At 41.2% G+C, this 26,454-nt stretch overlaps 1 protein-coding gene across 3 annotated transcripts in view; it reads left to right on the forward strand.

Moving 5' to 3' along the window:
* Window positions 1-747: 747 nt before the first annotated feature.
* ARSB (arylsulfatase B) overlaps window positions 748-26,454 on the forward strand; it is a 235,441-nt gene continuing 209,734 nt past the window's right edge. For 2 of the 3 annotated variants that reach the window (XM_073234738.1, XM_073234740.1), the window contains exon 1: window positions 748-1,291. In XM_073234738.1, coding sequence (XP_073090839.1) covers window positions 992-1,291 — 300 coding nt within the window. In that variant the 5' untranslated portion in view covers window positions 748-991. The remainder of the gene's footprint in view (window positions 1,292-26,454) is intronic. The other variant, XM_037000068.2, reaches the window with a different exon arrangement.

Consider the following 26,454-nt stretch of genomic DNA (forward strand, 5'->3'; position numbering starts at 1 on the left):
GACGCCCTGCATGACATTTTACCTGACAACTGTTGACAGTTATTGTCGCCCTCCAGACACAGAATAGGTTTGGATGGCAATGGGAATATGCTGGGCATAAGGGTAACTTCCCAATTCAGTGAGCATGCGAATAAGGGAGTTTTTCCTTCCATCCACAGATTATTTCAGGCAAATTAGATACTATACTTCTTTGGTTCCCTAGTTCATTGTTGGGGAGCCAGCTCTGAAAGGGCTCATACTTGGACAGGCTAATGAACTACTCAACAGCCATACAACACCCCAAAAAACATCCAGGGAAGCGTAAGTAAAAAACGTAAAAAGTTCAAAAGGGCACCTTGCAGGCAGAGTGTGTATCCGGCCCCCCTTTCTCTAGGGGTAGGAAGTGTCTTCACAGGCCTAAAGTGCAGAAATGAATCTGAAACTTCATCAGACCAGTGCCCCATCATCCTCCCACTTGCACGAGGCCGGGTTCTTTTGAGAAGTAATTCTGCTACAAATGACTCTCCCAGGGCCTTTAAAACATCACAGCTCACCATCTGGAGTCATGGCTGGCGTAGGCTCAAACAAACACAAGCTTCTTTCTTCTGAAAAAGAAAGACATTAATTATATAATTCCTAGCTGCCGGGTTACGCGAGATTTAAAGAAAATGCTTTATAAACTGTGAAGTTATTAAAAAGAAAAAAATCTGCTCCCCTTTTCGGGTGCCACGATGCAGAGTTCGGCGCTGGTCAGATAGAAGACTTTCGGTCCTATCAAGCTTCAACTGAGCTTCAGTGCGGCTGGGCCGCAGTTCCTCCTCGCGGGCCCCTTCCCGCCCACAGCGCGCAGGCCGGGGCGGCGGCGGCGGGGGTCGGGCGCGCGGCCTCTCCAGCCCGCCGCCCGCCGCGGTGATCCCGTGGTGGGGCGGGGCAGGCCCCGGCCGCCCAGTTCCTGCTTCTATAAACGGGGCCCGCGGCTAGCGGCGCCACAGACGCGGGGCCGGCGCGAAGAATGGGTCCACGCTGCGCAGCGAGCCTGCCCCGGGGCCGCGGCCCGCGGCGCCCGCTCCTCCCTGCCGTCCTCCCGCTGCTTCTGCTCCTGTCGCCGCCGGGCGCCGGGGCCGGCCGGCCGCCCCACATCGTCTTCGTGCTGGCGGACGACCTGGGGTGGAACGACGTGGGCTTCCACGGCTCGAACATCCGCACGCCGCACCTGGACGCGCTGGCGGCCGGCGGGGTGCGGCTGGACAACTACTACACGCAACCGCTGTGCACGCCGTCGCGGAGCCAGCTACTCACCGGCCGCTATCAGGTGGGCGGCCCCCGCTCCGCCTCGGCCCGCGGCCCTCCCCTCACACTCTCCCGCTCCCCCGCTCCAGGCCGGCCGGCCTCGGGAACCTCCGGGACGTGGGCCGGGAGCTCGGGCGTGCGCGGGCGTGCGGGGAACTGTTCTCCGCACCCCCCGGCCCGGCGTCCTCGCTCTTCCCGAGGCCGCCCGCCAGATCTCTGCGCATGCCCGCGTCCGGGCCGCCCCGCCCCCCCGCGCCCCGCCTCCGCTGGTTTTCCGCCCCGCTTTTTCTGAACTTCGGGGCGAAGGGGGTTCCTGGGGGAAGGCCAGCTGCGGATCCCCGCGAGCGCAGGGGTCAGGGAGGGCTCTGCCAGCGGCCCTGCCGTGGGACCTGGGGAGCGAGCGGGGCAGCGGGTTAAGAGGAACAGTGCCCGCAGGGGGTGCTACTCTAGTCCTCGTGAATCCTGCGGCCGTGGGGTAGGACTGTTCCACCCTAGAATAAAGTAATTTTTACAAGTTCTCAGCAGTCTTGGAATGGAACTTAGCCAGGTTAATTTTTCTTGGGCTGCCGGCATTCCTTTCAGATTTAACTTTGGGTTCAATGCCTCTGAGCATCTCATCTTTTTTTAAAAACTAAGAATAATTTTTAATTGAAATACGGCTGACACAATATCATATTAGTCTCACTTGTACATCATAGTGATTCGGTATTATTTACATTAAGAAATCTGTCACCATACGAAGTTATTACAATATTATTGACTATTTCCTATGCTCTATATTGCCTCCACATGACTTATTTATTTTATAATTGGAAGTTTGTACCTTTTAATCCCCTTGACCTGTTTCTTCCACCTCTAACCCCTCCCACACTGGTAACCAACAATTTCCTGTACCAATGAGTCTCTTTCTGTTTTTTGTTTTGTTTGTTCAGTTGCTTTTTTATTTTATTTTTCATTTTTATTTTTTTATTTTAGTATCATTAATCTACAATTACATGAGGAACATTATGTTTACTAGACTACCCCCATGACCAAGTCCCCCCCACATACCCCATTACAGTCACTGTCCATCAACATAGTAAGATGTAGAATCACTACTTGTTTTCTCTGTGTTGTATAGCCCTTCCTGTGCCCCACCACCACATTATACATGCTAATCATAATGCACCCTTTCTCCCCCACCCCTTATCCCTCCCTTCCCACCCATCCGCCCCAGTCCCTTTCCCTTTGGTAACTGTTAGTCCATTCTTGGGTTCTGTGAGTCTGCTGCTGTTTTGCTCCTTCAGTTTTTTTATTTGTTCTTATACTCCACATATGAGTGAAATCATTTGGTACTTGTCTCTCTCCGCCTGGCTTATTTCACTGAGCATAATACCCTCTAGCTCTAACCATGTTGTTGCAAATGGTAGGATTTGTTTTCTTCTTATGGCTGAATAATATTCCATTGTGTATATGTACCACATCTTCTTTATCCATTCATCTACTGATGGACACTTAGGTTGCTTCCATTTCTTGGCTATTGTAAATAGTGTTGCGATAAACATAGGGGTGCATATGTCTTTTTCAAACTGAGCTGCTGCATTCTTAGGGTAAATTATTAGGGGTGGGATTCCTGGGTCAAATGGTATTTCTATTTTTAGTTTTTTGAGGAACCTCCATACTGCTTTCCACAATGGTTGAACTAATTTACATTCCCACCAGCAGTGTAGGAGGGTTCTTCTTTCTCCACAACCTTGCCAACATTTGTTGTTTGTCTTTTGGATGTTGGCTATCCTTACTGGTGTGAGGTGATATCCCATTGTGGTTTTAATTTGCATTTCTGTGATGATTAGCAATGTGGAGCATCTTTTCATGTGTCTGTTGGCCATCTGAATTTATACTTTGGAGAACTGTCTGTTCAGCTCCTGTGCCTATTTTTTAATTGGATTATTTGCTTTTGGTTTCTTGAGGTGTGTGAGCTCTTTATATATTTTGGATGTCACCCCTTTATCCAATCTGTCATTTACAAATATATCCTGCCATACTGTAGGATGCCTTCCTGTTCTATTGGTGGTGTCCTTTGCTGTACAGGTTTTCAGCTTGATATAGTCCCACTTGTTCATTCTTGCTTTTGTTTCCCTTGCCTGGGGAGATATGTTCATGAAGAAGTTGCTCATGTTTATGTCCAAGAGATTTTTGCCTATGTTTTTTTCTAAGAGTTTTATGATTTCATGACTTACATTCAGGTCTTTGATCCATTTCAAATTTACCTTTGTGTATGGGGTTAGACAATGATCCAGTTTCATTCTCTTACATGTAGCTGTCCAGTTTTACCAACCTCAGCTGTTGAAGAGACTGTCGTTTCCCCATTGTGTGTCCATGGCTCCTTTATCATATATTAATTGACCATATATGTTTGGGTTAATATTTGGACTCTTTGTTCTGTTCCACTGGTCTATGGGTCTGTTCTTGTGCCAGTACCAAATTGTCTTAATTACTGTGGCTGTGTAGTAGAGCTTGAAGTTGGGAAGCAAGACCTTTATTCTATTTATTCTGCTTTATTCTTCTTTCTCAGGATTGCTTTGGCTATTTGGGGACTTCTGTGGTTCCATATGAATTTTAAAACTATTTGTTCCAGTTCATTGAAGAATGCTGTTGGTAGTTTGATAGGGATTGCACTGAATCTGTAAATTGCTTTAGGCAGGATGGCCATTTTGACAATACTATATCTTCCTAGTCAAGAGCTTTAGATGAGTTTCCATTTGTTAGTGTCCTTTTAATTTCTCTTAAGGGTGTCTTGTAGTTTTCAGGGTATAGGTCTTTCACTTCCTTGGTTAGGTTTATTCCTGGATATTTTATTCTTATTGATGCAATTGTGAATGGAATTGTTTTCCTGAGTTCTCTTTATGCGAGCTCATCATTAGTGTATAGGAAAGCAACAGATTTCTGTGTATTAATTTTGTATCCTGCAACTTTGCTGAATTCACATATTAGTTCTAGTAGTTTTGGAGTGGAGTCTTCAGGGTTTTTTATGTACAATATCATGTCATCTGCAAATAGTGACAGTTTGACTCCTTATTTACCAATCTGGATGCCTTGTATTTCTTTGTTTTGTCTGATTGCCATGGTTAGGACCTCCCGTACTATGTTGAATAACAGTGGGGAGATGGGGATCCCTGTCTTGTTCCCGATATTAGAGGAAAAGCTTTCAGCTTCTTGCTGCTAAGTATGATGTTGGCTGTGGGTTTGTCATGTATGGCCTTTATTATGTTGAGATACTTGCCCTCTATTCCCATTTTGTTGAGAGTTTTTATCATGAATGGATGTTGAATTTTGTTGAATGCTTTTTCAGCATCTATGGTGATGATATGGTTTTTGTCCTTCTTTTTGTTGATGTGGTGAATGATGTTGATGGATTTTCGAATGTTGTACCATCCTTGCATCCCTGTGATGAACCCCACTTGATCATGGTGTATGATCCTCTTGATGTATTTTTTAATTCAGTTTGCTAATATTTTGTTGATTATTTTTGCATCTATGTTCATCAGGAATATTGGTCTGTAATTTTCTTATTTTGTGTTGTCTTTGCCTGGTTTTGGTATTAGAGTGATGCTGGCTTCATAGAATGAGTTTGGAAGTATTCCCTCCTCTTCTATTTTTTTTTTTTTTTTTTTTTGAGAGGGCATCTCTCATATTTATTGATCAAATGGTTGTTAACAACAATAAAATTCAGTATAGGGGGGTCAATGCTCAATGTACAATCATTAATCCATCTCAAGCCTAATTCTCGTCAGTCTCCAATCTTCTGAAGCATAACGAACAAGTTCTTACATGGTGAACGAATTCTTACAGAGTGAATAAATTCTTACATGGTGAACAGTACAAGGGCAGTCATCACAGAAACTTTCGGTTTTGATCATGCAATATGACCTATAAACCATCAGGTCAAATATGAATATTCATTTGATTTTTGTACTTGATTTATATGTTGATCCCACATTTCTCCTATTATTATTATTATTTTTATTTTTAATAAAATGCTGAAGTGGTAGGTAGATGCAAGATAAAGGTAGAAAACATAGTTTAGTGCTGTAAGAAGGCAAATGTAGATGATCAGATGATCAGGTGTGTGCCTATGGACTAAGTATTAATCCAGGCTAGACAAGGGCAGCAAGACATCCACGGATGCAGAAGATTTCTCTCAAAGCAGGGGGGGTGAGGTTCTGAGCCTCACCTCTGTTGATCCCCAAATTCTCACCTGATGGCCCCCCTGCGACTGTGCCTGTCTTAGGTTGTTCCTCCCTTGAGGAATCTTACCCGTCTCTGGCTAACCAGTCATCTTCCGGGGCCATACAGGGAAATGTAAAGTTGGTAAGTGAGAGAGAAGCCATATTGTTTGCAAAGGTTAGCTTTTTACTTCTTTGCAGATTTATGCCCTGTGGCTTCTATGCCCAGCACTTGTCTCGAGGTATCTTTACCACCTGGAGGAATTATGATACTCGGTAAATTCGATATGAGGCACGAATTCTATTTAAAGTTTGTAATTAGGAAGGAAGAAGAAAAGCTATAGATGTAGCATATAAAGGAAACTTGGGAGGATTGATTATTTCTTTGACATATCTTCTTGTATAGTACCTTAAGTATGTATAGGTTTTAAACTACTAACTAATTTGCACACACATATTAACATAATAGGAATACGGTGACATAAACAAAGCAAATCTATAATTACCAGCCATCTCCAGTGAAGCCAAGAAAACCATTTAGGCACCCTAGGCATTTGTGAAAATTTATCTATGATATGATGGATATTTTCCAACTGTACTTGAACCATCAGACAAATTAAAGCAGCCCATTTCTGGGATCTGTTCACATCCCATATGTTCTTTTAACCATAGATAGTCTATAGTCATGAGATTTTGGGGTGCTACAACTTGCACCCCTCCCAACTCCTGGTTGAGTTCCAACAGTACAGATCCAGTCAAATTTGTTGTCTCACTGTATGCACATGCCAGCCTAGACATCTCCCTCCTCCTTCTTATGGCAAGTCCAGGAGATGGTGGGCTGGATGCAGCCACAACCGCAGCATCGTCCGGATCCCTGTGGAGGCTTTTTGATGATCATCCCCCGGCACGAGTCCTCCAGAGAGTGCTGATGCCGGAAGCTCCTCCTCATATCGTATCTTAGTTCATTTTCTGGGTATCCAAGCTAGGCCTTGATCTTCTGCGTAGAAACAAACAGACCCTTTGCCCACACTTTGACATGCCCTCTATACCACTGTGCAGAACTCATTGGAGGTCAGCACACAGTAACTGCTTTTTTTTTTTTTTTTAATTAAGAGAAAGGAATATTATCAGAAAAGAGTACCTCCATAGCTGATCATCTGACACCCTTTAAGTGATCAACATTAAGGATATTTAAAGCATGCGTTGATCTTTGATTTACCCATAGTTTTATCCTGTTAAGGAGTAATCCCCCTTTTCTTTCTTTCTTTCTTTTTTTTTTTTAAATTTTTAATCTACACTTACCTGAAGAATACTATGTTTACTATGCTCTCCCCTATATCAGGTCCCCCCTAACAACCACATTACGGTTACTGTCCATCAGCTTAGCAAAATGTTGTAGAGTCACTACTTGTCCTCTCTGTGTTGTGCAGCCCACCCTCCCCTTTCTCCCTCCCCCCCATGCATGCTAATCTTAATACCACCCTTCTTCTTCCCCCCCCTTATCCCTCCCTGCCCACCCATCCTCCCCAGTTCCTTTCCCTTTGGTACCTGTTAGTCCATTTTTGGGTTCTGTAATTCTGCTGCTGTTTTGTTCCTTCAGTTTTTCCTTTGTTCCTATACTCCTCAGATGAGTGAAATCATTTGGTATTTCTCTTTCTCTGCTTGGCTTATTTCACTGAGCATAATACTCTCCAGCTCCATCCATGTTGCTGCAAATGGTTGGATTTTTCCACTTCTTATGGCTGAGTAGTATTCCATTGTGTATATGTACCACATCTTCTTTATCCATTCATCTACAGATGGACATTTAGGTTGCTTCCAATTCTTGGCTATTGTAAATAGTGCTGCGATAAACATAGGAGTGCATCTGTCTTTCTCAAACTTGATTGCTGCGTTCTTAGGGTAAATTCCTAGGAGTGGAATTCCTGGGTCAAATGGTAGGTCTGTTTTGAGCATTTTGATGCACCTCCATACTGCTTTCCACAATGGTTGAACTAATTTACATTCCCACCAGCAGTGTAGGAGGGTTCCCCTTTCTCCACAGCCTCGCCAACATTTGTTGTTGTTTGTCTTTTGGATGGCAGCTATCCTTACTGGTGTGAGGTGATACCTCATTGTAGTTTTAATTTGCATTTCTCTGATAATTAGCGATGTGGAGCATCTTTTCATGTGTCTCTTGGCCATCTGTATTTCTTTTTTGGAGAACTGTCTGTTCAGTTCCTCTGCCCATTTTTTAATTGGGTTATTTGTTTTTTGTTTGTTGAGGCGTGTGAGCTCTTTATATATTCTGGACGTCAAGCCTTTATCAGATCTGTCATTTTCAAATATATTCTCCCATACTGTAGGGTTCCTTTTTGTTCTATTGATGGTGTCTTTCGCTGTACAGAAGCTTTTCAGCTTAATGTAGTCCCACTTGCTCATTTTTGCTGTTGTTTTCCTTGCCCGGGGAGATATGTTCAAGAAGAGATCACTCATGTTTATGTCTAAGAGGTTTTTGCCTATGTTTTTTTCCAAGAGTTTAATGGTTTCGTGACTTACATTCAGGTCTTTGATCCATTTTGAGTTTACCTTTGTATATGGGGTTAGACAATGGTCCAGTTTCATTCTCCTACATGTAGCTGTCCAGTTTTGCCAGCACCATCTGTTGAAGAGACTGTCATTTTGCCATTGTATGTCCATGGCTCCTTTATCAAATATTAATTGACCATATATGTTTGGGTTAATTTCTGGGGTCTCTAATCTGTTCCACTGGTCTGTGGCTCTGTTCTTGTGCCAGTACCAAATTGTCTTGATTACTATGGCTTTGTAGTAGAGCTTGAAGTTGGGGAGTGAGATCCCCCCTACTTTATTCTTCTTTTTCAGGATTGCTTTGGCTATTCGGGGTCTTTGGTGTTTCCATATGAATTTTTGAATTATTTGTTCCAATTCATTGAAGAATGTTGCTGGTAATTTGAGAGGGATTGCATCAAATTTGTATATTGCTTTTGGCAGGATGGCCATTTTGACGATATTAATTCTTCCTAGCCATGAGCATGGGATGAGTTTCCATTTATTAGTGTCCCCTTTAATTTCTCTTAAGAGTGACTTGTAGTTTTCAGAGTATAAGTCTTTCACTTCCTTGGTTAGGTTTATTCCTAGGTATTTTATTCTTTTTGATGCAATGGTGAATGGAATTGTTTTCCTGATTTCTCTTTCTATTGATTCGTTGTTAGTGTATAGGAAAGCTACAGATTTCTGTGTGTTGATTTTGTATCCTGCAACTTTGCTGTATTCCGATATCAGTTCTAGTAGTTTTGGAGTGGAGTCTTTAGGGTTTTTTATGTACAGTATCATATCATCTGCAAATAGTGACAGTTTAACTTCTTCTTTACCAATCTGGATTCCTTGTATTTCTTTGTTTTGTCTGATTGCCGTGGCTAGGACCTCCAGTACTATGTTAAATAACAGTGGGGAGAGTGGGCATCCCTGTCTGGTTCCCGATCTCAGTGGAAATGCTTTCAGCTTCTCGCTGTTCAGTATAATGCTGGCTGTGGGTTTATCATATATGGCCTTTATTATGTTGAGGTACTTGCCCTCTATTCCCATTTTGCTGAGAGTTTTTATCATGAATGGATGTTGAATTTTGTCAAATGCTTTTTCAGCATCTATGGAGATGATCATGTGGTTTTTGTCTTTCTTTTTGTTGATGTGGTGGATGATGTTGATGGATTTTCGAATGTTGTACCATCCTTGCATCCCTGGGATGAACCCCACTTGGTCATGGTGTATGATCCTTTTGATATACTGTTGAATTCTGTTTGCTAATATTTTATTGAGTATTTTTGCATCTACGTTCATCAGGGATATTGGTCTGTAATTTTCTTTTTTGGTGGGGTCTTTGCCTGGTTTTGGTATTAGGGTGATGTTGGCTTCATAGAATGAGTTTGGGAGTATTCCCTCTTCTTCTATTTTGTGGAACACTTTAAGGAGAATGGGTATTATGTCTTCTCTGTGTGTCTGATAAAATTCCGAGGTAAATCCGTCCGGCCCCGGGGTTTTGTTCTTGGGTAGTTTTTTGATTACTGTTTCAATTTCTTTGCTTGTAATTGGTTTGTTTAACTTTTGTGTTTCTTCCTTGGTCAGTCTTGGGAGGTTGTATTTTTCTAGGAAGTTGTCCATTTCTTCTAGGTTTTCCAGCTTGTTGGCATATAGGTTTTCATAGTAGTCTTTAATAATTCTTTGTATTTCTGTGGAGTCTGTCGTGATTTTTCCATTCTCATTTCTGATTATGTTGATTTGTGTTGACTCTCTTTTTCTCTTAATAAGTTGGGCTAGAGGCTTATCTATTTTGTTTATTTTCTCAAAGAACCAGCTCTTGGTTTCGTTGAGTTTTGCTATTGTTTTATTCTTCTCAATTTTGTTTATTTCTTCTCTGATCTTTATTATGTCCCTCCTTCTGCTGACTTTAGGCCTCATTTGTTCTTCTTTTTCCAGTTTTAATAATTGTGATGTTAGACTATTCATTTGGGATTGTTCTTCCTTCTTCAAGTGTGCCTGGATTGCTATATACTTTCCTCTTAAGACTACTTTCACTGCATCCCACAGAAGTTGGGGCTTAGTGTTGTTGTTGTCATTTGTTTCTATATATTCCTTGATCTCTATTTTGATTTGTTCATTGATCCATTGATTATTTAGTAGCATGTTGTTAAGCCTCCATGTGTTTGTGAGCCTTTTTGTTTTCTTTGTAGAATTTATTTCTACTTTCATACCTTTGTGGTCTGAAAAATTGGTTGGTAGAATTTCAATATTGTGGAATTTACTGAGGCTCTTTTTGTGAGCTAGTATGTGGTCTATTCTGGAGAATGTTCCATGTGCACTTGAGAAGAATGTATATCCTGTTGCTTTTGGATGTAAAGTTCTATAGATGTCTATTAGGTCCATCTGTTCTAGTGTGTTGTTCAGTGCCTGTGTGTCTTTACTTATTTTCTGCCCGGTGAATCTATCCTTTGGGGTGAGTGGTGTGTTGAAGTCTCCTACAATGAATGCATTGCAGTCTATTTCCCTCTTTAGTTCTGTTAGTATTTGCTTCACATATGCTGGTGCTCCTGTATTGGGTGCATATATATTTAGAATGGTTATATCCTCTTGTTGGACTGAGCCCTTTATCATTATGTAGTGGCCTTCTTTATCTCTTGTTACTTTCTTTGTTTTGAAGTCTATTTTGTCTGATATTAGTACTGCAACCCCTGCTTTCTTCTCACTGTTGTTTGCCTGAAATATGTTTTTCCATCCCTTGACTTTTAGTCTATGCTTATCTTTGGGTTTAAGGTCAGTTTCTTGTAAGCAGCATATAGATGGGTCTTGCTTTTTTTATCCATTCTATTACTCTATGTCTTTTGATTGGTGCATTAAGTCCATTTACATTTAGGGTGACTATTGAAAGATATGTACTTATTGCCATTGCAGGCTTTAGATTCGTGGTTACCAAAGGTTCAAGGTTAGCTTCTTTAGTATCTTACTGCCTAACTTAGCTCGCTTATTGAGCTGTTATATACACTGTCTGGAGAGTCTTTTCTTCTCTCCCTTCTTATTCCTCCTCCTCCATTCTTCATATGTTGTGTGTTTTGTTCTGTGCTCTTTTTAGGGGTGCTCCCATCTAGAGCAGTCCCTGTAGGATGCCCTGTAGAGGTGGTTTGTGGGAAGCAAATTCCCTCAGCTTTTGCTTGTCTGGGAATTGTTTGATCCCACCATCATATTTAAATGATAGTCGTGCTGGATACAGTATCCTTGGTTCAAGGCCCTTCTGTTTCATTGCATTAAGTATATCATGCCATTCTCTTCTGGCCTGTAGGGTTTCTGTTGAGAAGTCTGATGTTAGCCTGATTGGTTTTCCTTTATAGGTGACCTTTTTCTCTCTAGCTGCCTTTAAAACTCTTTCCTTGTCCTTGATCCTTGCCATTTTAATTATTATGTGTCTTGGTGTTGTCCTCCTTGGATCCTTTCTGTTGGGGGTTCTGTATAATTCCATGGTCTGTTCGATTATTTCCTCCCCCAGTTTGGGGAAGTTTTCAGCAATTATTTCTTCAAAGACACTTTCTATCCCTTTTCCTCTTTCTTCCTCTTCTGGTATCCCTATAATACAAATGTTTTTCCTTTTGTATTGGTCACATATTTCTCTTAGTGTTGTTTCATTCCTGGAGATCCTTTTATCTCTCTCTCTGTCAGCTTCTATACGTTCCTGTTCTCTGGCTTCTATTCCTTCAATGGCCTCTTGCATCTTATCCATTCTGCTTATAAATCCTTCCAGGGATTGTTTCACTTCTGTGATCTCTTTCCTGACATCTGTGATCTCCTTCCGGACTTCATCCCACTGCTCTTGCATTTTTCTCTGCATCTCATCCCACTGCTCTTGCATTTTTCTCTGCATCTCATCCCATTGCTCTTGCATTTTTTTCTGCATCTCTGTCAGCATGTTCATGATTTTTATTTTGAATTCTTTTTCAGGAGGACTAGTTAGGTCTGTCTCCTTCTCAGGTGTTGTCTCTGTGATCTTTGTCTGCCTGTAGTTTTGCCTTTTCATGGTGATAGAGATAGTTTGCAGAGCTGGTACAAGTGACCGCTGAAAGAGCTTCCCTTCTTGTTGGTTTGTAGCCTTTTCCTGGGAGAATAGCGACCTCTAGTGGCTTGTGCTGGGCAGCTGTGCGCAGACAGGGCTTCTGCTTCCTGCCCAGTTGCTTTGGGGTTTATCTCCACTGTTGCTGTGGGCTTGGCCTGGCTGGGGCTGTTCCTCCAAAATGGTGGAGCCCCGTTAGAGGGGGAGCAGCGAGGAGACTATTTATCTCCGTAAGGGGCCTCTGTGCTCCCTGCTGCCCAGGGGGTTAGAGTGCCCAGAGATCCCCAGATTCCCTGCTTCTGGTCTAAGTGACCTGTCCTGCCCCTTTAAGATTTCCAAAAAGCACTCTCCAAACCAAAACAACAACAGCAACAATGAGAGAGGGAACAGAAAGGAAAAAAAAAAAGAAAAAACACGCGATTTTTTTTTTTTTCCTCAGGTGCCGGTCCCAGGCACCCGCGCACTGGTCCTGCTGCCCTGTCTCCCTAGCACCAGGGTCCCTGTCCTTTCAAGGCTTCCAAAAAGCACCCACCCACCGGTCCCGCAGGGAAGGAACGCTCAATATTCTTGGTCCTCAGGCACTGGTCCCACGCACCCGCTCACCAGTCCCGCCGCCCTGCCTCCCTAGCACCGGGGTCCCTGTCCCTTCAAGGCTTCCAAAAAGCACTTGGCAAAAAGAGAGAAAAAAAAAGGGGAAAAACGCGCGATTTCTTCCGTCCTCAGGTGCTGGTCTCAGGCACCCACCCACCGGTCCCGCAGGGAAAAATGCGGGATATTCTTTGTCCTCAGGTGCCGGTCCCAGGCACCCGCTCACCAGTCCCGCCGCCCTGCCTCCCTAGCACCGGGGTCCCTGTCCCTTTTAGGCTTCCAAAAAGCACTCGCAGAAAAGAGAAAAAAAAAAGGGGAAAAACGCGCGATTTCCTCTGTCCTCAAGTGCCGGTCTCAGGCACCCGCCCACCGGTCCCGCAGGGAAAAACGGGGGATATTCTTTGTCCTCAGGCGCCGGTCCCAGCCACCCGCTCACCAGTCCCGCCACCGTGCCTCCCTAGCACTGGGGTCCCCGTCCCTTCAAGGCTTCCAAAAAGCGCTTGCCAAAAAGAGAAAAAAAAAAAAAAGGGGAAAAACGCGCGACCTCCTCCGTCCTCAGGCACCGGTCTCAGGCACCCGCCCCCAGGTCTCGCAGGGAGAAACGCGGGATATTCTTTGTCCTCCGGCGCCGTTCCCAGGCACCTCCTCACCAGTCCCGCCACCCTGCCTCCCCAGCAACGGGGGCCCGTCCCTCTAAGGCTTCCAAAAAGCGCTCGCCAAAAAAAAAAACTGCTCCGGTTTCTCTCCACCCGCCGGGAGCCGGGGGGAGGGGCGCTCGGGTCCCGCCGGGCTGGGGCTTGTATCTTACCCCCTTCACAAGGCGCTGGGTTCTTGCAGGTGTGGATGTGGTCTGGATGTTGTCCTGTGTCCTGTGGTCTCTATTTTAGGAAGATTTTTCTTTGTTATATTTTCATAGCTCTATGTGTTTTTGGGAGGAGATTTCCACTGCTCTACTCACGCCGCCATCTTGGCTCCCCTGTCGCCTCCTCTTCTATTTTTTGGAAAACTTTAAGGAGAATGGGTATTATGTCTTTTCTATATGTCTGATAAAAGTCAGCAGTGAATCCATATGGCCCAGGGTTTTTGTTCTTGTGTAGTTTATTGATTACTGATTGAATTTCTTTGCTGGTAATTGGTCTGTTTAGATTTTCTGTTTCTTCCTTGGTCAGTCTTGGAAGGTTGTATTTTTCTAGGAAGTTGTCCATTTCTTCTAGGTTTTCCAGTATTCTGTAATGATTCTTTGTATTTCTGTAGGGTCTGTTGTGATTTTTCCTTTCTCGTTTCTGATTCTGTTGATGTGTGTAGATTCTCTTTCTCTTAATAAGTCTGGCTGGAGGCTTGTCTATTTTGTTTATTTTCTCAAAGAACCAGCTCTTGGTTTCATTGATTTTTCTATTGTTTTATTCTTCTCAATTTTATTTATTTCTTCTCTGATCTTTATCATGTCCCTCCTTCTGCTGACTTTGGGCCTCATTTGTTCTTGTTTTTCCAATTTCAATAATTGTGACTTTAGACTATTAATTTGGGATTGTCCTTCCTTCTCTAAATAGGCCTGGATTGCTACATATTTTCCACTTAGAACTGCCTTTGCTGTGTCCCACAGAAGTTGTGGCTTTGTGCTGTTGTTGTCATTTGTCTCCATATATTGCTTGATCTCTAATTTAATTTGGTCATTGATTATTTAGGAGCATGTTGTTAAGCCTCCATGTGTTTGTAAGCCTTTTTCTTTTCTTTGTACAATTTATTTCTAGTTTTATACCTTTGTGGTCTGAGAAGTTGGTTGGTAGAATTTCAGTCTTTTTGAATTCACTGAGGCTCTTTTTATGGCCTAGTCTTGGTCTATTCTGGAAACTGTGCCATGTGCACTTGAGAAGAATGTGTATCCTGCTGCTTTTGGGTGTAGAGTTCTGTAGATGTCTGTTAGGTCCATCTGTTCTAGTGTGTTGTTCAGTGCCTCTGTGTCCTTACTTATTTTCTGTCTGGTGGATCTGTCCTTTGGAGTGAGTGGTGTGTTGAGTCTCCTAGAACGAATGCATTGCATTCTATTTCCTCCTTTAATTCTGTTAGTATTTGTTTCACATATGTTGGTGCTCCTGTATTGGGTGCATATATATTTATAATGGTTATATCCTCTTGTTGGACTGACCCCTTTATCATTATGTAATGTCCTTCTTTATCTCTTGTTACTTTCTTTATTTTGAAGTCTATTTTGTCTGATACAAGTACTGCAACACCTGCCTTTTTTTCCCTATTGTTTGCATGAAATATTGTTTTACATCCCTTGACTTTTAGTCTGTGTATGTCTTTGAGTTTGAGGTGAGTCTCTTGTAAGCAGCATATAGATGGGTCTTGCCTTTTTATACATTCTATTACTCTGTGTCTTTTGATTGGTGCTTTCAGTCCATTTACATTTAGGGTGATTATTGAAAGATATGTACTTATTGTCATTGCAGGCTTTAGATTTGTGGTTACCAAAGGTTCAAGGGTAGCTTCTTTACTATCTAACTGTCTAACTTAACTCGCTTATCAAGTTATTATGATCACAGTGTGTTGATTCTTTCTCTCCCTTCTTATTCCTTCTCTTCCATTCTTTATGTGTTAGGTGTTTTATTCTGTACTCTTTTGTGTTTCCTTTGAGTGTTTTTGTGAATAGTTTATTTTATTTTTTGCCTTTAGTTAGTATTTGGTTGATCTGCTTTCTTTGGTGTGATTTTATTTTCTCTGGTGACATTTATTTAGCCTTAGGAGTGCTTCCTTCTAGAGCAGTCCCTTTGAAATATCCTGTAGAGGTGGTTTGTGGGAGGCAAATTCCATCAACTTTTGCTTGTCTGGGAATTGTTTAACCCCTCCTTCAAATTTAAGTGATAATTGTGCTGGATAAAGTATTCTTGGTTCAAGGCCCTTCTGTTTCATTGCATTAAATATATCATGCCATTCTCTTCTGGCCTGTAAGGTTTCTGTGGAGAAGTTTGATGATAGCCTGATGGTTTTTCCTTTGTAAGTGACCTTTTTTCTCTCTCTGGCTGCCTTTAATACTCTGTCCTTGTCTTTGATTTTTGCCATTTTAACTAGTATATGTCTTGGTGTTGTCCTCCTTGGGTTCCTTGTGTTTGGAGATCGGTGGGCTTCCATGGTCTGAGAGACTATTTCCTCCCCCAGTTTGAGAAAGTTTTCAGCAATTATTTCTTCAAAGACACTTTCTATCTCTTTTTCTCTCTCTTCTTCTTCTGGTGCCCCAATAATGCAAATATTGTTCCGTTTGGTTTGGTCACACAGTTCTCTTAATATTCTTTGATTCCTGAAGATCCTTTTATCTCTCTCTTCCTCTGCTTCTCTGTGTTCTTGTTCTCTGCTTTCTTTTCCATTAACAGTCTCTTTCACCTCATCCAGTCTGCTCTTAAGTCCTTCACGAGATTGTTTCATTTCTGTAATCTCCCTCCTGTCTTCATCCCTTAGCTCTTGCATATGTCTTTGCCGTTGCATCAGCATGGTTATGACCTTTATTTTGAATTCTTTTTCAATAATATTGGTTATATCTGTTTTCCCAGGCCCTCTCTCAGGGGTTGTCTGGGTAATTCTGGACTACGTCAAATTCTTCTGCCTTTCACGGTGGTAGAGGTAATTGTAGGCAGGTGGCATGTGTGTCAGCTGAGAGAGCAAAGTCCCTGCTTGGTGATCACCTTGCCCCTCTCTGCTGCCTGTGTTGGTTCCCTGTACACCGTGAGCAGCCTTCAGGATAGCCCAGAGCCCTGTGGGGAGTGGCAGGTGCGCTGGGTGTGCTCTCCTGTGAGAACGGTGCCCCTTCGTGCCCTGCCCAAACTTCCTCTGTCTGTGCCGGGCAACTATGCGCTGGCTGCAGCCCCTGGGTCTGGCCCTGGCAGCTGCACCCTGGCAGGTTTCTCTTGGCGGCTACTGTGGGCACAGCCGCTCTCAGATTGCTTGGCCGCTGTAGCGGGGGTGCGCCGGAGTGTGAATGAGCAACAGGCTGTTTATCGCCATGATGGACTTCAGAAATGCGCTGCCTCCCAGAGACCTGGAGCACCCAAAGCTCCTCTGAATTCCCAGCCTGCTGGGCTAAGTGTGCTGAGACAATTCCATCCAGCTGTGAGGCCCCTGTCCCCTTAAGACTTTCAAAAACACTTGCTTTTCTTTTGTCCCAGGGGAGCTGGCTGCGGAGACCCACTCACAGATTTTACTTTTCCATTTCCCTAATATCCAGCACACCATGCAATGTGTGTCTGCACTCTTGGTGCAGATGACTAGGGCTGTGTATTTAGCAGTCCTGGGCTCCCTCTCCCTCCCCACTCTGACTCCTCTCCTCCCGACAGTAAGCTGGGGTGCGGGTATGGCTCAGGTCCCACCGGGCTGCGGCTTGTATCTTACCCCCTTCGCAGATGTAGATGTAGCCTGGCTGTTGTACTGTATCCTCTGGTCTCTCTTTTAGGCATAGTTGTATTTGTTGTATTTTCAAAAATATATATGGTTTTGGGAGGAGATTTCCGCTGCCCTACTCATGCCACCATCTTGACTCCTGATTTGTTCACTTTCTTTTTAGATTATACATATAAAGGAAATCATATAGTATTTGTCTTTTTCTGTCTTATTTCATGTAGCATTAATACCCTCCATGCCCATCCATATTGTCACAAATGGTGAGATTTCAGTCTTTTTCATGGACAAGTAATATTTCATTGCATATATGTAGCACATCTTCTTTATTCATCTATTGATGGACACTTAGGTTGCTCCCATATCTTGGCTATTGTAAATAATGTTGCAGTGGACATGGGGGTGCATGTGTCTTTTTGAATTAGTTTTCATTTTCTTTGGATAAATACCCTGAAGTGGAATTGCTGGATTGGCTGGTATTTATAACTTTTTGAAGCACCTCCACACTGTTTTATATAGTGGCTGCAAAAATTGACATACCCCCCAACAGTTCCCAAGGGTTCCTTTTTCTCCACATCCTCACCAACACTTGTTATTTCTTATCTTTTTGATACTGGCTAATCTGACAGGTGTGAGGAGATCTCTCACATTATCTCTCTAAAAGCTTTTCTTTAAAAACTTCTGTTAAAAGAGAAAAGTATACTTGTAGAGAGTGTGCACATAAGGGAGATAAATAGCCCACAAGGTAGCATTTATTTTTAATTCCTCTTCTACCCATGAGGAAGTAAACCTGTAGAGGTTTCATGACATGTTAAGAATCGCTAGCTAGAAAGTGGCAAAATTGGGTTTTAAAACTTTTCCTGCATCCAGTAGTCATCCCAAACCTATAAAATTGAGTCCTTTTGGCTTAATCTGAATAAGATTGACATCTTTATAAGATCCTAATGTTTCTGATCATTTAAATTCAATAAATGGGTACTATATGAGAACACAAGCATACCTCCATATATATGTACTGTTTATTCAACAAGCATATTTTGATGCTTTACTGTGCCAGTCACAGGGTGTATGCTTGAACCTTGCCCTCTTAAATCAATCTTGTCCTTTCAGGTCAACCCTAGCCTTATCTTTTTCTGAATTCAAGAGAAGGGAAGGTTCACCTGCGTTAAGATTTCTACAGTGATCTAAAGACTTTTAGAAACAGAAAAGTTAGAGTTTTAGTATAGGACCAAGAAGTAGCTGTAGCCAAGGTTTGCAACAGAGATACAGGCTGGGTCCCTTCACCGTAAGCCTTAAGTACTTTCCGCAATTCTAACTTTGGCTGCTAGGTGTAATCAGGAATCCCTAGTCTTAACACAAATCTCACCTTGGACTCTGCAGGAGTAAAGGGGCATTTGAGTAAAGAAGGTAAAGAAGAGAGGGTAAGGTCTGCCCCAAATAGTTCTGCATTTGCTCTGAAGTAAGAGAACTGAACTCAAATTGCAGAAAAATGGGAGGGTCATTCATATCTCTAACTTCCCCCTTTCCAACAGACTTAAACAGGAAAGCAATACCACACTTCAAAAACTGGTACCTCTCATTGACTGTTTTTGTCCCCTAACATCCCTCCACCAGTCACCAACATTCTGTCTTGGAGATAACACGGGAGTATTTAGAGTACTCTGTGGTTAAGAAGTGAAGGGAGGGTAGAAACTATGTACTCCAAAACAGCTGAGAGATACTCATTGTAGCAAGCTAGCCTCCCTACATTTTGTTTGACTTTTCTCCCCTCTATTATTCTGTTGGAGTTCAAGAGACCCAGTTAGAAATACCTTGGTTAGCAAGCATCCTGTTTTTAAAAAGTCAGTATTTCTGGGAGTACTAAGGAGCCTCACTGCCCTTTATCCTGGTTCCATTCTGAGCACTTTCCATATATTAACTCATTTAACTCTCACAGCAACCTGATTAGTTAGGTGTTACAATTTCCAACCTTATTTGATAACAAGCAAACTGAGGCTGGGAGAGGATAAGAACCTTGCTCAAGGTCAGAGGGCTAGTAGATGATAGAGCAGGATTTCAACTGGGCAGTGTGAGTACTCTACATAGCCTACTCAGAATTACTGAAAATGCCATTGCAAGAGCTGCTTCAGATCTACTAAATCTCCCTACTATTTTGGACATCCAGGTTATTCCTAAACATCTCAATGAAAAAAATTAACCAATCACATTTCAAGTTAAGAATTGCCTGTGTTTAGTGTAAAGTGAGGGTAGCGGGAGAGGTCTTCTTAATGAATCATTTGTGCATAATTTTAGACACTAAATGACATATATTGGCTATTTTTAAATTAGATACTTGAACAAACTACTAATAGTCATATCTGTGAATATAGCAGTCATGCTTTTATATTTAGAGACCCTTCCTTCCCATAATCATCTAACTTTGGATTAGAAAAGAAAAATTTTAAGTGATAAATAAGCCTAGACTGCCGGAGTAAACTGAATTCCTGTGAAATTCTGAGCTCTAGTTTTTTAGGTTATAAAAGTATTTAGGGAGGAATCAATTAGGAATTATGAGATGTGGGTCAATCTTTGCCATGGCTGTCCTCAGACTCTTACCTTGCTGGAGATCATTTTTCACATCTGTAAAAATGTGGGAGTTGGGCTGAACTCTAAAGCTCTTTCTAGCTCTAAATTTCTTTGACTCGTAAGGCCCCTGTGTCCATTAGGGCAAGTTTCTAACTAGGCAAATACATATTATACCCACTAACCCCATCTACTGGTAGAAAGAGAGATTAATCTTGCCCACTCTGCCTTTACACATTGCCAAGCTATTTGCTGCTAGGAACTTGATCTAACAGGTACATAAATTCAACCTTTTATATTAAGACATATACTTGTTCAGAATCCTTACATATCAACCTGTAAAAACTGGCATGATATGGTGAGAAATGCATGGATTTTGGAAAATGGAGGGAGTGGGAGACTGTCAGCAGGTGAGATAAGTAGTTCCTAGTAAATTCAGGAACAAGAAGTCAGGTTTCTGTACACTTAGGCTGGTGATCTTCCCAAAGTCCCATGATTCATTCACTCATTTACTTTTAAAACCTTAAAACCTATATTTAATTACTTTTGTAGAAAATACATTCACATGGTTTAAAAACTCAAAAGTTACAAAAGGGCTTATATTGAATATCTCTACACACACACACACACACACACACACACACACATTCTGTTGCTTAGGCATCCAGTTCCTCATCTTTGGGGGCAAACAATGTTATCTGAATTGTATACATATATGTTATATATACTATATATATATATATATATATATATATACTTCCAAAAGCATTTTATGCATATACAAGCAAATACCTGTGTAGATATTCCCCTCCTCTTGTATTATTCACACTGTTTTGCACCTTATATTTCTTTTTTTTTAACATTCAAAATAATTCCATATTGTTATGTAAAGAGCATGCTCAATTTTTGTGGCTGCACGGTATTTCGTAAAGTGGATATATCATAATTCTTTTAACTGGTCGCATAGTGTTGGGCATATAGGGTGGTTCTAGATATATCAGAATGCTGAAGTCAATACCTTGTATGTATATCATTTTGCACATGTTTGAATATATCTGTAGGATAAATTCTTAGAAAATGAATTTTTGGAGTTTAAGGGTAGATGCATTTGTAATTTTGATAAATACTGCAAAATTGTACTTCTATAGGTTGTATCAATCTACATTTGCACCAGCAATATATGATATCACTTACTTTTCCTATAAAGTTAAATTTCACATATCATAAAATTTACCATTTTAAGTATATTGTTTTTTTCCTATATCCACAGGGTTGTGCAACTATCATCATTATCTAATTCCAGAACATTTCCATTATCCCAAAAAGAATCCCTATAACCATTCGTAGTCAATCCCTATTTCCCTATCCCCCTGGCCCCTGGCCCCTACTAGTCTTGTAAAACCTTTATGGATTTGCCTATTTTAGACATTTCATATAAATGGAATCATAAGGAGGTGTCCTTTTCTCTATGTTGTGGTATGTACTATTCCCTTTTCATTGCCAAATAATCATTGCTGGATAAATTCAACTTTTTATCCATTCATCAGCTGATGGATTTCAGACTGTTCTACTTTTTGGCCATTGTGAGTAACACTGCTATGAACATCCATATACAACTTCTTTGTATGAACATGTTTTTCAGTGTATACCTAGAATTGAAATGCTAGATCATATGGCAGGTCTATGTTTAACTTTCTGAGGAGGTACCAAACTATTTTTCACAGCAGCTGTACCATTTTACATTTTCACCAACAATGTATGTGGGTTCTAATTTCTCCACATACTTGCTAACACTTGTTAGTATCTGTCTTTTTGATTATAGCCTTCTAGTCATCCTAGTGGATATAAAGTGATATCTCATTGTGATTTTGATTTGCATTTAAAATTTGTATCATTTGACTAATGATATTGAGCATCTATGTATGTCTTATTGGTCATTTGTATATTGGAGAAATTGCTACTAAGATCCTTTGCCATTTTTTAATTGGGTTGTTTTTTATTGTTGAGTTACAAGAGTTTTTTATATATTCTGGATACTAAATCTTTTCCAGATATATGGCTTGCAAATATTTTCTCTTATTCTGTAGGTTGTCTTTTACTTTCTTGATAGTGTCCTTTTATTCACAAAAGTTTTAAATTACAATGTCATTCAATTTATTTGCTTTTCTTTGGTTATTTGTGCTTTTGGTGTAAATAAACTGCTGTCTAATCCAAGGTATGAAGATTTACCTCTGTATTTTCCCAAGAGTTTTATAGTTTCAGTTCTTATATTTAGGTCTTCCATCCATTTTTAGTTCCTTTTTATATGTTTTTTAAGATATGTGGATGTCCACTTGTGCCAGCACCATTTGTTGAAAAGAATATTCTACCCCCATTGAATGGTCTTTGGACCCTTGTCAAAAATCAGTTGACCATGGATATATGGATTTATTCCTGAACTCACAATTCTATTCCATTGATCTATGTTTATCCTATGCCAGTACCACACTGTTATGATTACTGTAGCTTTGCAATAGGTTTCAGAATCAGAAAGTGTGCAGTCTCCAGTTTTGTTCTTTTGCAAGATTGTTTTGCTATTCTGGGCCCCTTGCATATCCATATGAATTTTAGGATCAATTTGTCCATTTCTGTAAAATGACAGTTGGGAATTTGATAGGGATTGCATGTATCTATAAATCCTTTTGGGGAGTATTACTACTTTAACAATGTAAGTTTTCCAATCTGTGTATATGAGTTGTCTTTCTATTATTCAGGTCTTATTTAATTTCTTTCAACAGTATTTTATAGTTTTCAACATATAAGTCTTACACTTCTTTGGTTACATTTATGTCTAAATTTTTATTTTGTTACTGTTATAAATGGAATTGTTTTCTTAATTTCGTTTTTGATTGTTCATTACTCCTGTATAGAAATGCAACTGACATTTATATATGGATCTGTATCTTGCAACTTCACTGAACTTATTAATTTTATAATTCTGGGCGTGTGTGCACATGCATGTGTGTGTGTGGGGGGGAGATCTTTAGGATATTCTATATACAAGATCCTGTCATCTGCAAATACAAATAGTTTTACGTCTTCCTCCTTTCCAACCTGAGGGCCTTTCATTTCATTTTCTTGCCTCTTTGCCCTGCCAGAACCTCCAGTACAATGTTGAATAGAAGTGACAAGAGTGGTTATCCTTTTCTTATTCCTGATCTTACAGAGAAAGCTTTAGTCTATCACATTAAGTCTAATGCATTCACTCATTCTTTCATTCAGCAAGTATTTATTGAGCAAATATTTATATTGAGAATTGTGCTATGCCCTGGAGTTCTCCTGGTGCTTTTAGTCTGGTGGGGGTGAGGCAAGGGAAAGGAATTACCAAGAGGGGGATGAAGCAAACACATAAACAAATGAGTAAGTAAGGCAAATTTAAATGACATGGCAATAAATGTGGGGAAGAAAATAAACTAGATAAAGAGGCAGTGACTCAGGAAGTTATCTCCAAGAATGTGATTTGGGCAGAGGCCTGAATGAAGAGAAGTCAGGTTGCCAAAACCTTGGGAAAGTTTAACACAATAGGAGGGACAACCAAAGGAAAGGCCCTGAGGCTGGAAGGAATTCTTCCTAAGAAAGAGGAGAAGGTCATTGTGCCTGGAGCTGAGTGAAGGAGAGTGTGAATACATGCTAAGAGCTCAGAGAGGGAGGCAGGGTCTCTTTGTACTAATACTGCCTGATCATAATAAAACATTAAGCTTGAACTCTACTTGTTGAGAATTTTCTTTAGGAAATACTTCAAAAGTTTCAAATATAAAAGATTTTAAAAAAAGAAATACATAAAAAAAAAGAAAAGATTTTTTTCCATCCTGTCCTCAGCCTTCGTTTCTGTAGGTAGCTCCTGTTTATTAGTTTCTTAGTAGCCTTTGAAGGTATGTTATGTATGTAATGAAGCAGATTTTATATTCACTTTCTCCTTGTTTAAAACCTCAGGATCAAAAATATTTAGAAATCCTTCAGAAGGTTGGGGGATAGGACAGATGTTGTTTAAAGTTACAAATTTGCAGTGAGTAAATAAAACCTAGAGATCTAAGTCAGTGAATATAGACAGCAGTATTGTATTATAATCATCAAACATGCTAAGAGAGTAGAACTTAATGAATGATTCCAGCCACTAAAAAGAAAGGGTACTAAAGTAATGTAATAGAGGTGCTACTTACAGTTACAGTCATATCATGAAGTACAAATGTGTCAAGTTGACATGTGGCACACCTTACCTTTACACAATGTTATATGTGAAATATATTTCAGTAAAAATATACATGTAATAAAGAAGTTTATAAAAGTAGTAAAATAAATAAAAGTCACCTTTTCCAATAGATTTGTATACTGCTTTTAGAATACTTAAAAAGACTAAGTTTCCATATTCTTGCAAATTGACTTTATTCAATACAAAATATTTGTTGTACTTCTGCTTCCTAGTACACATTTTCAGTGTGGCTGTTTTCAGAGCTGAGTTCTCCTTTAGATGGGATTGCCTTGCTTATATCTGGCCTAGAGAAGCACTCGGTATTAAACAACTAAATGAATGAATATGCTAAGTACTTTAACATTTGAGCATTTCCTGAAAGGGCTCTTAACTATCCTAACTGTAGGCTTTACATGTCATTCTAATGCCCTTGCTTCCTTTTTAAGAAATTTGAAAGATTAAAGGATAGTGAGGATGGTAGGCCTTAGTGGGAACAACTTCCTTCTAGGAAAAATGTAAAGAAAAGTAACTCTGATGCTCAACTGAGAATATTCTTACCTGGGAACTAAGGGGACCACTCCACCAGAACTTGTAAACCTTGGCAGAGGGTGAAGCAATGAAAGATGACTCCAAGGTTTCATTCTTAAGGGACTTAAGCCACATTTTTCTTAATCACATCATTAAATGGAAAAGACACTTTAATGGCTTTCACTCACCCCTGAAGCAGAAACTTGGACAGGAAATGTAGGAAGGAGACTGTGTAGGAGCATCGTGGGTAATTTTTGGCTTTTGCTTCAAGTTTGCTTTAAGAATGTGAACAGGTGTTGAAGAGGATTAAAGATGATGGCATGAGAGGTAAGACAGAAACCCCCTCCCAAAACCACACATAATATGAAAATATAACAAATACACCAAAACCTGAAAGAGCAACAGGAAAGAAGGCTGCAGCAGACTGTCTACACCTGAGGAAACCTGCATACCTCAAGGAAAAGGGTAAAGTAACAAAGCTGTGACCTGGCTGGACCCAAGCCCTTCCCCTACCCCAAAAGAAGAAAATGGAGCAGGGGAGGGGATGGAATCCTAGGAGTGCTGAACACCCAGCCCTGGAGATCAGCTATGGGAGCACGAACCTACTTTATATGGTGCTCTGAAGATTAGTGAGGTTCAAAAGCTAAGACAGGCAGAATATTTGGAGACACTGAGATTCCAGCTGTCTGTGGAAAACAGGCTGCTCTGGGACAAAAGAAAGGTGGGCAGTCTGAAAGACTTCCTAGCAGCGAGAGAACTGCTGAAGGGGCAAGGATTGTACAGAGCTTGCTGCTCAGGAGACAGGACAGGTGGACAGAATTGTTCCAGTGCACTCAGCCTAGCAGGTTGGGAACTTTGAGGAGCTTCAGCCGCTCCACCCCCATGACTGGTAATAGGCAGTCTGCCATTCTTTCCTCCTGGCCCACACCAGCTTGCAAACTGGCTGCCCCTGCCATTGCACCAGGTGAGCCAGAGGGCTGTCCTGCCTATGACAGTTACAAGTGCATAGCATAGAGGCTCCCCCCTGGGTGCTTGGCCCACTGGCCCTGGTAGTAGAGGCAGGCACTGCAGCTGGAAAGCAGGAAAGAGCTCTTGCCTCACAGCAGGCACCAGGGCCGCTCATCTGTGACCCCCGCCATCACTCCAGGGGATGAGCAGCTCTGAAGAGTAGAGCTTCTGGGCACTAGAGGGTGCCACCTACAAATATGAAATGTCAAAGGAACCTGCTTCAAACCAGAATCCCACAAACACCAGAAAGAGGGCCAAGTGAAACTGAACTCACCAATCTTCCTGAAAGAGAGTTCAAAATGAAAATCATAAACATGTTCACAGAGCTACAGAAAACTATTCAGGACCACAGGGAGGAATTCAAGAATGAGATGGAAACTTTGAAAAATACAGTATCCAAAATGAAATATACAATGGAGGGATTTAAAAGCAGATTAGATGAAGTAGAGGGGATGGTAAAAGAAACAAATTATAGAAGAGGAATACAAATAATCTGAGGCACAGAGAGAAAAAAGGATCTCTAGGAATGAAAGAACATTGAGAGAACTGTGTGACCAATCCAAACGGAACAATTTTTGCATTATAGGAGTACCAGAAGAAGAAGAGAGAGAAAGAGGGATAGAAAGTGTCTTTGAGGAACTAATTGCTGAAAACTTTCCCTATTGGGGAAGGATATAGTCTCATGGAGGTGCACAGATCTCCCAACACAAGGGACCCAAGGAAGACAACACCAATACATAAAATAATTAAAATGGCAAAGATCAAGGATAAGGACAGACTATTAAAAGCAGTCAGAGAGAGAAAAAAGATCACATACAAAGGAAAACCCATCAGGCTATCATCAGACTTCTCAACAGAGACCTTACAGCCCTGAAGGGAATGGCATGATATATTTAATGCAATGAAGCAGAAGGGACTCAAACCAAGAATACTCTTCCTAGAAAGATTATCATTTAACTTTGAAGAAGGGATTAAACAGTTTCCAGATGAGCAAAAGCTGAGAGAATTTACTTCCCACAAACCATCTCTACAGTGTATTTTGGATGGACTGCTCTAGATGGAAGTGTTCGTAAGGCTAAATAGCT

The sequence above is a fragment of the Manis javanica genome, chromosome 1 (genome assembly GCF_040802235.1).
Source record: "Manis javanica isolate MJ-LG chromosome 1, MJ_LKY, whole genome shotgun sequence".
Lineage (NCBI taxonomy): Eukaryota > Metazoa > Chordata > Mammalia > Pholidota > Manidae > Manis > Manis javanica.